Genomic DNA, 12,311 nt, shown 5'->3' with positions numbered 1-12,311 from the left:
ACAGCTGAAACTAATACAATATAATATTGAATGTAAGCTATAACTGAAAAATAAACATTTTAAAATGAGATATCACTTTACACCTGTCAGAAGAGCTATCACCAATAAACCAACAAACAGCAAGTATTGGTGAGGATATGGAGACAAGTGAACATTTGTAAATTGTTGTGAGATTGAAGATTGGTACAGCCAATATGGAAAACAGTAGGAAAGTTTTTCAAAAAATTAAAAATTTAATTTTTAGGCATTTATCCAGAGAAATTCAAATCACATTATTACAAAAGGACACACTGTTCACAAAAATTAGGGGATCAGGGAATGTGCAGATACTGCAGTACTTTCAGCCTTTTGTATCTCATTTGCATAATCAACTTTCTTTGATTTGTTGTTTGCTTTTCTGATATTCTTGTTTAATAAAAAAATCAAATGCTTCTTTTTTTATTGCCTCATATTCCTTTTGAAATAGCCCTTAATTTTTGTGAGCAGTATATATGCACCCCTATGTTCACTGCAGTGTTGTTTACATAGCCAAGACATGGAAGCAACTTAAGTGTTCATCAATAGGTGATTGGGTAAAGAAGTGGTACATATATACAATGGGATATTACTCAGCCATATAAAGGAATGGACTCTAACCTTTTGTGACAGCATGCATGGACCTAGAGGATATTATGCTAAGTGAAATAAGTCAAATAGAGAGAGACAAATACCATATAATTTTATTTAGATGTAGAGTCCATAACACAAAATAAATAAACAAACCAAACAAAAACAAACAAAGATAAAGAAAATAAACTGATGGTTGACAAATGGGAGGTAGACTGGGGGACTGGGTGAAAAGGGAAAAGGGATTAAGAAGTACAAATTGGTAGTTACAAAATAGTCCTGCAGATGTAAAGTATGGCATAGGAAATGTAGTCAATAATATTGTAATAACTATGAATGGCGACAGGTGCATACTGTACTGCGGATCAGTTTATAAGTTATATAAATGTCTAACAACTATGCTCTACTGAAACTAATATAACATTGAATGTCAATTGTAATTGAAAATTTAAAAATTTTAAATAATATAATAGTATCATTTATATTATAAATAATTATATGTAATCTGATCATTCATTGACTGATTATCATGAGCCAACCTTTTATTTATTATTCTAGTTAAGCCCACAACAACCCTGAAAATATAACTATCATACCCATTTTAAAGATGAGGAATCTGAGGTATAGATAGTTGAAGGAACTTGCTCTGGTCACAGAGTCAACAAATAGAATTTGGAGTTGAACCACACCAGCCATCAAAGTGCTTTTCCATTTGACCATATCACTTCATACACCAGATGAAAAAGTACTGTACGCTAATAATACCAAGCACTTTGAAATATGCTGTCTACTGCAAATTTAGGCTTAACTTCAGAAATGACTCATGTTTAAACAAATGAATTATTTGGCTACTTTGTGTTTATTTTATGAGCCATAAGGTATTTAACCTGATATTCCCCCATTATGTCACCCTCACTACTGTGCAAGAATAGGACAGGGACATAATCTTCCTGAAACTCATTTTGCTCATCTGTAAAAGTGGTGAAAGTAATGTTTATGGAACTGGATTGCTGTAGGATTTTAAATGAGGTCAAGGTGGTAAAAGTCCACTACTTGACTCAATTAATGTGAGAAGCATCTCTCTGGGCCATGGGAAATTGGTGCCATGGTCCTTCCATGTGCTTTCTACCTCCATGTAGTATGATATTCTCATATATCCTGAAGCACCTTACTGTATGAGGAAGTGGGCTCCAGGAGCAGCCACTATGCAGAGTTCTGCCTCTGTGCCTCTCCTTCCCCAATCCCTTTGCGGGGTTGGGGTGTGGATTGGGAGTTGTCCTCTCAAGGCTCTCAATTACATGATCAACAAAGATGGTCACATTCCCAGATAAGAAGGGATAGTCCTTTATTGTAGGCTTTTCAATGGCCACACTGCCCTGCCAGAATCTTCTTTCCAGCCTCAGACAAATCAAAAAAAGTTTAGCCTACTCTACTCACTTTTCTTCAATGATGGTCTGACCATTGCTTCTGGTTTCTTCAATAATGAGTTTCTCTTCTTCGGGGAGTAAGACTTGTGGAACTGAGTCTTTGCGAGTACCTGCAAATAAGGGTCACAAGAGGGTGAAGGGGGAAGAGTTACTAGTGAGGACAATTTGTAGGTTTGAGTTCCTTCCTTCTCTTGGTATTGAAGGGTCTTTGTAAATAGCATGTTGCAACCTTGCACCCAGAGAAGAGTCATCCAACATTTAATGACTAAATCTTCCTGACCCGAGGAAATTCCAAATGACCAAATATATTGATTCAATTATGGGAAGGAGAGCCTTTTGTACTCAGAAAAAGAATGTGAAGGAGCCACTGTGATACCTGTACTCAACCAAGACCTTATCTTTTCCTGGTTTATCTCTTCCACAGCAAAAAAGCTGACCAGGGATCATTCTGTCTCTGTACATCTCCAGGAAAAACACAGCACATCCTATGCTATAATGTTACATAATTTTAATAAATTTAGAATAGTAATGCACTGGGATACAATGTGCATAAAGGACCTCAGAAGTGTCGTTTACTCTCATTTGTTCTTTTTACAGTCCTATAGTGTAGGGTAGAGTCAAGCAAGACCATTTGATCAAGGGTAGAGCCGGAGATGATGTCAGAGTAATGGCAGGGTAGGAAGCGATACTGATAAATCTCCCCCAAAACTCAACAAGATCTTCAACCAGAAACAGAAAAACCTATCCGTGGAACCTCCAGATGTTTTGCAATACAACCAAAGGTATGATCGAGTGAAAAATTGGCTAAATATATAACCAAACCTCGAAGGAAATAGGGATTAAGAAATGCTCTGCCTTCCTCACTAACCTAAACAGGGCAGCTTTCACTGGAAACTGAGAATATAGAAACTAAGGCGGGCAAAGGGGGTGAATAGATCCAGGCCGTGGCACAAACGGCCGAACCAGGCTGTGGCACGGAGATCTAAGCCGAGGAAAAACTGTTCCTGTGACAACCCAGGCAATACAGCTAACACTCGCGCCAAACCCAGACAAAGAAGACAAGCGGGGCAGCCATTTTACCCGATCTCTTGGTCGGCACGCGCAGATAGTGGGCGAGAGATTCCTTCCAAAGCCCCGGGAGGGTGCGCCCGTGTTACCCCACAGAGAGTCAGAGTCAGAGGCCTTTGTGTGGGCTGAAAGACTCCAGGCCACCCCAGCGCCCTGGGAGAGCCGCACACGGGGAGGGAGCGAGAACTAATTCCAATGCTGGAACTTTTCTGTATGGGTGGGGGTTTCACTCAGAGGGTGAGGGCGCTGGTCTGATATCCTGGTCTGCACATGCAGATAGTGAGCGAGAGATTCCTCCGAGTGCCTCGGCAGTGCCTGCCCGTGTTATCCCACAGAAGGGCAGAGTCAGGGGCCTTTGTGTGGGCCAAAAAGTGGAATCTCGGGCCGCCTCAGCGCCCTGAGGGAGCTGGGCATGGGAAGGAAGCGAGAGCTAATTTCAATGCTGGAACTTTTCAGTGCGGGCAGGAGGTTTCTCTCAGAGGGCAAGACTTCCGGCCTGACATTCTGGTCTGCGTGCACGGAGAGTGGGCAGGAGACTTCTCCTAGCACCTCGGGAGTGGGAGCCCATGTTGTCCCATGGAGGGGCAGAGACAGGGGCCTTTGTGTGGGCTGAGGGCAGAGTATCAGGCCACCCCAGCGCCTTGAAAAAGCCGCACATGGGGACGGAGTGAAAGCCAATTCCAACACTGGAACTTTTCAGTGCGGGCGGGGGGTTTCACTCAGAGGGCGAGACTTCCGGTCTAACATCCTGGTCTGCGCGTGCAGATAGTGAATGAGAGTTTCCTCCAAGCACCCAGGGAGTGGGTGCCTGCCCACGTTACCGAACAGAGTGGCAGAGCCAGAGGTCTTTGAGTGGGCGGAAGCCCCGGCTGATTATGCTAGCGGCTCTGACTGACTGACCCTTACCCAGAGCCCTGTGCTGAGTGGGAATAGAGTGGGGAGTTGCCAGCTCTTTGAGCCTCTTACTATCCAGGCAGAGGCAGCAGCAACCCCATAGCTGGATTATCAGGCTACTAATTGAGGAAGCAAACACTAGGAGAGAGGCTCCAGGAACACAGACACTTTCACTGTCGGAGCCTATAAATGCTAATGAGCCTCGACTGCCAATGAGACTGAAGCACAATACATGACATCGCCATAGAGACTTATCAACTGCAAACCTCTACCTGAGCATGCCAAAGGGGCAGAACCCGGGGTACAGAGTCACCAACCAGGAAGAGGGAGAGAAAAGAAAAAGCAAGAAGATAACCTCTCAAAATCAAGAATAATACGCAGACTTTATAACCTATCCCATTTTATTATATTTGTTCATTTGTTTCTCTTATCTTCATCCTTGATTTTTTTTTCCTCCTCCAATTTGGCCGTTTAACTCTCTACCAGTCTTAATCTCTCCTCTCCTTTAACTACACTACCCATAAGTGTTACATCTCCCATTATCTTTTCTTTCCTCTTCCTTTCTCTCTACGAGGGTTGCACTCAAAAACCCTTAACTCTCTCTCTCTCTCTCTCTCTCCTCTTTTTTCTTCTTTTAGTGGTTCCCTCTTTTTTTTCTCTCTCTCTCTTTCTTTTCTCCCTCTATATTAGTTTCTTCCTTTCTCCTTTATATCTCATCTCATTCAAACCTCAAAAACGAACAAATTATTTTATCTGGGATTCAAACTTATGTTTGTGGCATTTTGGGGGGGTTTTACTTCACCTTTTTAACTCACTAGCAGTGCTCCCATCCCTGGCTCTCCATTTTATCAAGCTCTTGTTCCACTAAATACAATAGTAATTTTTTAATTTGTCCCCCCATTTTCCTGTTTCCTTCTTACTCCTCTCATCATAACTCTTACTCAACCAACACCTAAATACAAATCATTTTATTCTTGATCCAAATTTTTTCATTATTTGCTTATTGTGGGTCCATACCACCACTTTTTTTATTTCTTATTTTATTTTATTTTTTATTATTTTTTTTCTTGCCCCTTTATTACTTTTCCCCAATTCAGGCCCTCCATTACAGGCATTGTTTGTTCTATTAAATACAATATAATTTACAGTTCACCACAAGATTTTCTTAAGAAAAAGGAGAGAGGAGAGGAGAAGAAAAAAAGAGGGAAAGAATAATTTCCTTTTTTTAATTTTAATTTTATTTTATTTTTCTTTATTTCATTATTAATTTAAAAAAACACAACTTTTTTTGATTTTTTATTTTTTAACTTTTTATTCTTTATTAAATCTCATTAATACTATCAAAAAAACCACCCTCAGATTCCATTCAGGAAGAGAAAATTGAATATCATGGATACAAAAGAAAGAGAGGTACCACAGATAGATGAGAAAAAATCTATGGAGAAAAAATTTAATATATTGGAAACCTTGGAGTTAAATGACAGAGAATTCAAGATAGAAATCCTAAAAATCCTCCAAGATATACAAGAAAACACAGAAAGGCAATTTAGGGAGCTCAGAAAACAACTCAATGAACACAAAGACTATATGTCCAAGGAAATTGAAACTATAAAAACAAATCAAACAGAGGTAAAAATCTCAATTCATGAGCTGAAAAACGAGGTAACAAGCTTAGCTAATAGAACAGGCCAGATAGAAGAGAGGATTAGTGAAATAGAAGACAAGCAACTTGAGGCACAACAGAGAGAAGAAGAAAGAGTCTCAAAAATTAAAAAAAATGAGAAAGCCCTACAAGAATTATCTGACTCCATCAGAAAGAATAACATAAGAATAATAGGTATATCAGAGGGAGAAGACAGAGAAAATGGAATGGAGAACATACTCAAATAATAGATGAGAACTTCCCAAGCCTGTGGAAAGAACTAAAGCCTCAAATTCATGAAGCAAACAGAACTCTGAGTTTTCTTAACCCCAACAAACCTACTCCAAGGCACATCATAATGAAATTGGCACAAACCAATCGCAAAGAAAAAATTCTCAAGGCAGTCAGGGAAAAGAAGAATACAACATATAAACAAAGGCCCATTAGATTATCATCAGATTTCTCAGCAGAAACTCTACAAGCTAGAAGAGAGTGAACCCCAATATTTAAAGTACTGAAAGAGAGGAACTTTCAGCCATGAATACTATATCCATCAAAGCTACCCTTCAAATATGAAGGAGAAATAAAAACATTCAGAGATACAGAAAAGATGAGGGAATTTATCATCAGAAAACCCCCACTCCAGGAATTACTAAAGGAGGTTCTCCAATCATATACAAAGAACAAACAAAAAATAAAGCCACAAGTAAAAGCTCCAAGAAGAACACAATAAAACCAAATTTAAACTGTGACAACAACAAAAAGAAAGGGGGGAGAAGATGGAGATTAACAGTAGCAAAGGACGATGGAGTGCAAGAGTACTCACAAAATAGTGCGCTACAATGAACAGGGTAGGAACCCTTTTCATTACTTAAAGGTAACCACCATTGAAAAAACCACCACAGAAGCACATGAGATAAAAAAGATAGCAACAGAGGAAAGATGTATGGAATACAACCAAATAAAAACAAAAGATAGAAAAATGAAAGAGCAGGATCAAACAAGACACAAAACTAACAGAAAGAAATCTATAAAATGGCAATAAGGAACTCACAAGCGTCAATAATTACACTAAATGTAAACAGATTAAACTCACCAATAAAAAGGCACAGAGTAGCAGAATGGATTAAAAAAGAAAATCCAACTGTATGCTGCCTACAGGAAACTCATCTAAGTAACAAGGATAAAAACAAATTCAAAGTGAAAAGCTGGACAACAATACTCCAAGCAAATAACATTCAAAAAAAAGCAGGCATAGCAATACTCATATCTGATAATGCTCACTACAGGACAACAAAAGTACTGAGAGACAAAAATGGCCATTTCATAATGGCTAAGGGGACATTGAATCAAAAAGACATAACAATTCTTAATATATATGCACCAAACCAAGGAGCACCAAAATATATAAGACAGCTACTTATTGATATTAAAACAAAAATTGACAAAAATACAATCATACTTGGAAACCTCAATACACCGCTGACTGCTCTAGATCGGTCACCCAAACAGAGAATGAACAAAGATATAGTGGCCTTAAACAAAACACTAGAGCACCTGGATATGATAGATATACAGGACATTTCATCCCAAAGTGACTGAGTATACATTTTTCTCCAGTATACATGGATCATTCTCAAGAACTGACCATATGTTGGGTCACAAAAACAACATCAGCAAATTCAGAAAAATCGACGTTGTACCAAGCATATTTTCTGATCCTAAACCCTTGAAACTGGAATTCAACTGCAAAAAGGAGGAAAAGAATCCCACAAAAATGTGGAAACTAAACAACATACTTTTAAAAAATGAATGGGTCAAAGAAGAAATAAGTGCAGAGATCAAAAGATATATACAGACTAATGAAAATGACAATACGACATATCAGAATCTATGGGATGCAGCAAAAGCAGTGATAAGAGTGAAGTTCATATCACTTCAGGCATATATGAACAAACAAGAAACAGCCCAAGTGAACCACTTAACTTCACACCTTAAGGATCTAGAAAAAGAAGAAAAAAGAAAACCCAAAACCAGCCGAAGAAAGGAGATAATAAAAATCAGAGCAGAAATAAATGAATTAGAGAACAGAAAAACTATAGAAAAAATTAATAGAACAAGAAGCTGGTTCTTTGAAAAGATCAACAAAATTTACAAATCCTTGGCAAGACTTACCGAGGAAAAAAGAGAAAGAACTCGTATAAACAAAATCCAAAATGAAAGAGGAGAAATCACCACGGACACCGTAGATATACAAAGAATTATTGTATAATACTATGAAAAACTTTATGCCACTAAATTCAACAACCTAGAAGAAATGGATAAATTCCTAGAACAGTACAACCTTCCTAGACTGAGTCAAGAAGAAGCAGAAAGCCTAAACAGATCTATTAGTAGAGAAGAAATAGAAAAAACCATTAAAAACCTCCCCAAAAATAAAAGTCCAGGTCCTGACGGCTATACCAGCGAATTTTATCAAACATTCAAAGAAGACTTGGTTCCTATTCTACTGAAACTCTTCCAAAAAATTGAAGAAGAAGCAATACTTCCAAACACATTTTATGAGGCAAACATAACCCTCATACTGAAAACCTGGCAAGGACGGCACAAAACAAGAAAACTACAGACCAATATCTCTAATGAATACAGATGCTAAAATACTAAACAAAATACTAGCAAATCAAATACAACAACATATTAAAAAATAATACATCATAATCAAGTGGGATTCATCCCAGAATCTCAAGGATGGTTCAACATACGTAAAACGGTTAACGTAATACACCATATCAACAAAACAAAGAACAAAACTACATGATCTTATCAATAGATGCAGAAAAGGCTTTCAATAAAATACAACACAATTTTATGTTTAAAACTCTCAACAAAATGGGTATAGAAGGAAAATATCTCAACATGATAAAGGTCATATATGATAAATCATCAGCTAACATCATATTAAATGGCACTAAACTGAAGGCTTTCCCCCTTAAATCTGGAACAAGACAGGGTTGTCCACTCTCTCCACTCTTATTTAATGTGGTACTAGAGGTTCTATCCAGAGCAATCAGAGAAGACAAAGAAATAAAAGGCATCCATATCGGAAAAGAAGAAGTAAAGGTATCACTTTTTGCAGATGATATGATCCTATACATCGAAAACCCCAAAGAATCCACAAAAAGACTACTAGAAACAATAAGCCAATATAGTAAGGTCGCGAGATACAAAATTAACATACAGAAGTCAATAGCCTTTCTATATGCCAACAATGAAACAACTGAGAACGAACTCAAAAGAATAATCCCCTTCACAATCGCAACAAAAATAAATAAGTTACTTAGGAATAAACATAACAAAGAATGTAAAGGACTTATATAATGAAAACTATGAACCATTGTTAAGAGAAATCGAGAAAGATATAATGAGATGGAAGAATATACCTTGTTCTTGGTTAGGAAGAATAAATATAATCAAGATGGCCATATTACCCAAAGCAATATACAAATTTAATGCAATTCCCATCAAACTTCCAATGACATTTTTTAAAGAGATAGAGCAAAAAATCATCAGATTTATATGGAACAATAAAAAACCCCGAATAGCCAAAGCAATCCTAAAGAAAAAGAATGAAACTGGGGGCATTACAATACCTGACTTCAAACTATATTATAAGGCCACGACAATCAAAACAGCATGGTATTGGCAGAAAAATAGACACTCAGACCAATGGAACAGAACAGAAAGTCCAGAAATAAAACCACATATATATAGTCAAATAATTTTTGATAAAGGGGCCAAAAACATACAATGGAGAAAAGAAAGCCTCTTCAATAAATGGTGCTGGGAAAACTGGAAAGCCACATGCAAAAGAATGAAACTGGACTACAGTTTGTCCCCCTGTACTAAAATTAACTCAAAATGGATCAAAGATCTATACATAAGACCTGAAACAAGAAAGTACATAGAAGAAGACATAGGTACTAATCTCATGGACCTGGGTTTTAAAGAGCATTTTATGAATTTGACTCCAATGGCAAGAGAAGTGAAGGCAAAAATTAATGAATGGGACTACATCAGACTAAGAAGTTTTTGCTCAGCAAGAGAAACTGATAGCAAAATAAACAGAAAGCCAACTAAATGGGAAATGATATTTTCAAACAACAGCTCAGATAAGGGCCTAATATCCAAAATATACAATGAACTCATAAAACTCAACAACAAACAAACAATCTAATAAAAATTGGAAAGAGGACATGAGCAGACACTTCTCCCAGGAAGAAATACAAATGGCCAACAGATATATGAAAAGATGCTCATCTTCGTTAGTTATTAGAGAAATGCAAATCAAACCTGCAATGAGATACCACCTCACACCTGTTAGGTTAGCTATTATTAACAAGACAGGTAATAGAAAATGTTGGAGAGGCTGTGGAGAAAAAGGAACCCTCATCCACTGTTGGTGGGAATGTAAAGTAGTACAACCATTATGGAAGAAAGTATGGTGGTTCCTTTAAAAAACTGCAAATAGAACTACCTTATGACCCAGCAATCCCTCTACTGGGTATATACCCCAAAACTCAGAAACATTGATACGTAAAGACACATGCAGCCCCATGTTCATTGCAGCATTGTTCACAGTGGCCAGGACATGGAAACAACCAAAAAGCCTGTCAATAGATGACTGGATAAAGAAGATGTGGCACATATACACTATGGAATACTACTCAGCCATAAGAAATGATGACATTGGATCATTTACAGCAAAATGGTGGGATCTTGATAACATTATACGAAGTGAAATAAGTAAATCAGAAAAAAACAGGAACTGCATTATTCCATACATAGGTGAGGCATAAAAGTGAAACTAAGAGACATTGATAAGAGTGTGGTGGTTACGGGGGGGAGGGGGTAAAGGGAGAGGGAAAGGGGAGGGGGAGGGGCACAAAGAAAACTAGATAGAAGGTGACAGAGGACAGTCTGACTTTGGGTGATGGGTATGCAACATAATTGAAAGACAAGATAACATGGACTTGTTGATCTCTGAATATATGTAACCTGATTTATTGATGTTGCCCCATTAAAAAAATAAAATTATAATAATAATAAAAAAAGGGTAGAGCCAAGGTTGGGAGATTATCAGTTCAGAGGCAAAAATGCAGGCATCTATTTCTCTTTGCTCAAATTGTCCCCAGGATTTGGGATAGAAGAGGTAACAGAACAGGCATAGAACGTAACCAAACAGCTCTCCTGCACATCCAACATCCCCTTCACTCTGGATACTTCCTCTGGGAGTTCAAGCCCTTAAGCTTCAGTCTTGTCTCCTTCAGCCACTGGTTTCTGCTCTTCTAAGCCAAGCACCTTCAAGTTGTAAACACTCACTACCTTCACTTGATCACCTCCCCTTACTTGAGGTGGATATATCTCCACCTCATAGCACTTTTTAGGTACTTAACCCTTTGAGTAGTACAAACATTCGTGTACGTCCTTACCCAAAGGGTTAACAAAAAATTCAACACTCAAAGGGTTAATAAATGGATAGCAGACTGACTGACCAACAGATTGAATGCAGCAAAAAATAATAGCAATCCATAATATATATGTACCAAAGCTTTTTAATCCACTCGTCCACTGACAGACACTTGGGCTGTTTTCAGATCTTCGCTATTGTGAACACTACACAGCTTTAAGAAATGATTACATCAGATCATTTATAATAGCATGGATGGACCTTGATAACATTATACTGAGCAAAATAAGTAAATCAGAAAAAACTAAGAACTATATGATTCCATACATAGGTGAGACATAAAAGTGAGACTCAGAGACATGAACAAGAGTGTGGGGGTTATGGGGTGGGGGGAAGGAGAGGAAGGGGGTTGGGGGAAGGAGGGGCACAAAGAAATAGTTAGAAGGTGACAGAAGACAATTGGACTTTGGGTGATGAGAATGCAGCATAATCAAATGTCAAAATAACCTAGAGATGTTTTCTCTGAACATATGTACCCTGATTTATCAATGTCACCCCATTAAAATTAATTAAAAAAAGAAATAATAGTAATCAATTTTAAGGAAACAGGACTTCTGGTCACAAAGGGATAAGAGGTGGTAGGTCATCAGGATGCTAAAAGACTTACTGTGTTCCAAGACCTGCACTAAACATTTTCCACATGTGAAAGGTAGACTACGGAGGAGCGGTGACACTGTAACTTTTTAGGTCAGAACACCTGATTTATGCTTCAAATTAGATCTATTGATTCTATTAATGTGAAGAGAGGTGGTGGGAGGTGCCGATGAGGTCAGATTTTGTATAAAGCATGCTTCTTCTGGTGTTTCCTTGTACTCCTTTCATCCTTAGTTTTCACAATAAAAACTGTTCTCACTTCCCTTTGCTGGTTCCTCAAAACTTGTTATCAGAGCTGGCATGCCCAAAGCCACAGCAAGAATTTGTCTGTGAAGCAGAAGTTGTAACAGTCTCCTTTTCATGGTCGAATGTATCAACTTTCACATTGAATGTTTTCCTCATGGCAACCTTAGAGGCAGTCTCTTTGAAAGCACATGTCTAGGCAGTCCACCTAAGTAATCCCTCCTACGCTCAAGTGATAGGTCAGAGGCTGACCAAAATGGAGCATGATGAAGAATTAATTTTTTACACAGATACCAAATCCCCACATAAC

At 38.0% G+C, this 12,311-nt stretch overlaps 1 protein-coding gene across 1 annotated transcript in view; it reads right to left on the bottom strand.

Moving 5' to 3' along the window:
- ARHGEF6 (Rac/Cdc42 guanine nucleotide exchange factor 6) overlaps window positions 1–12,311 on the bottom strand; it is a 237,457-nt gene that overhangs the window by 10,850 nt on the left and 214,296 nt on the right. The window contains exon 20 of the mRNA XM_066249475.1: window positions 2,044–2,143. Coding sequence (XP_066105572.1) covers window positions 2,044–2,143 — 100 coding nt within the window. The remainder of the gene's footprint in view (window positions 1–2,043; window positions 2,144–12,311) is intronic.

This window comes from Saccopteryx bilineata, chromosome X (assembly GCF_036850765.1).
Source record: "Saccopteryx bilineata isolate mSacBil1 chromosome X, mSacBil1_pri_phased_curated, whole genome shotgun sequence".
In the NCBI taxonomy this organism is placed as follows: Eukaryota; Metazoa; Chordata; class Mammalia; order Chiroptera; family Emballonuridae; genus Saccopteryx; species Saccopteryx bilineata.
Note: the sequence above shows the minus strand (reverse complement) of the source record. Positions and strands in the feature narration are given on the sequence as shown.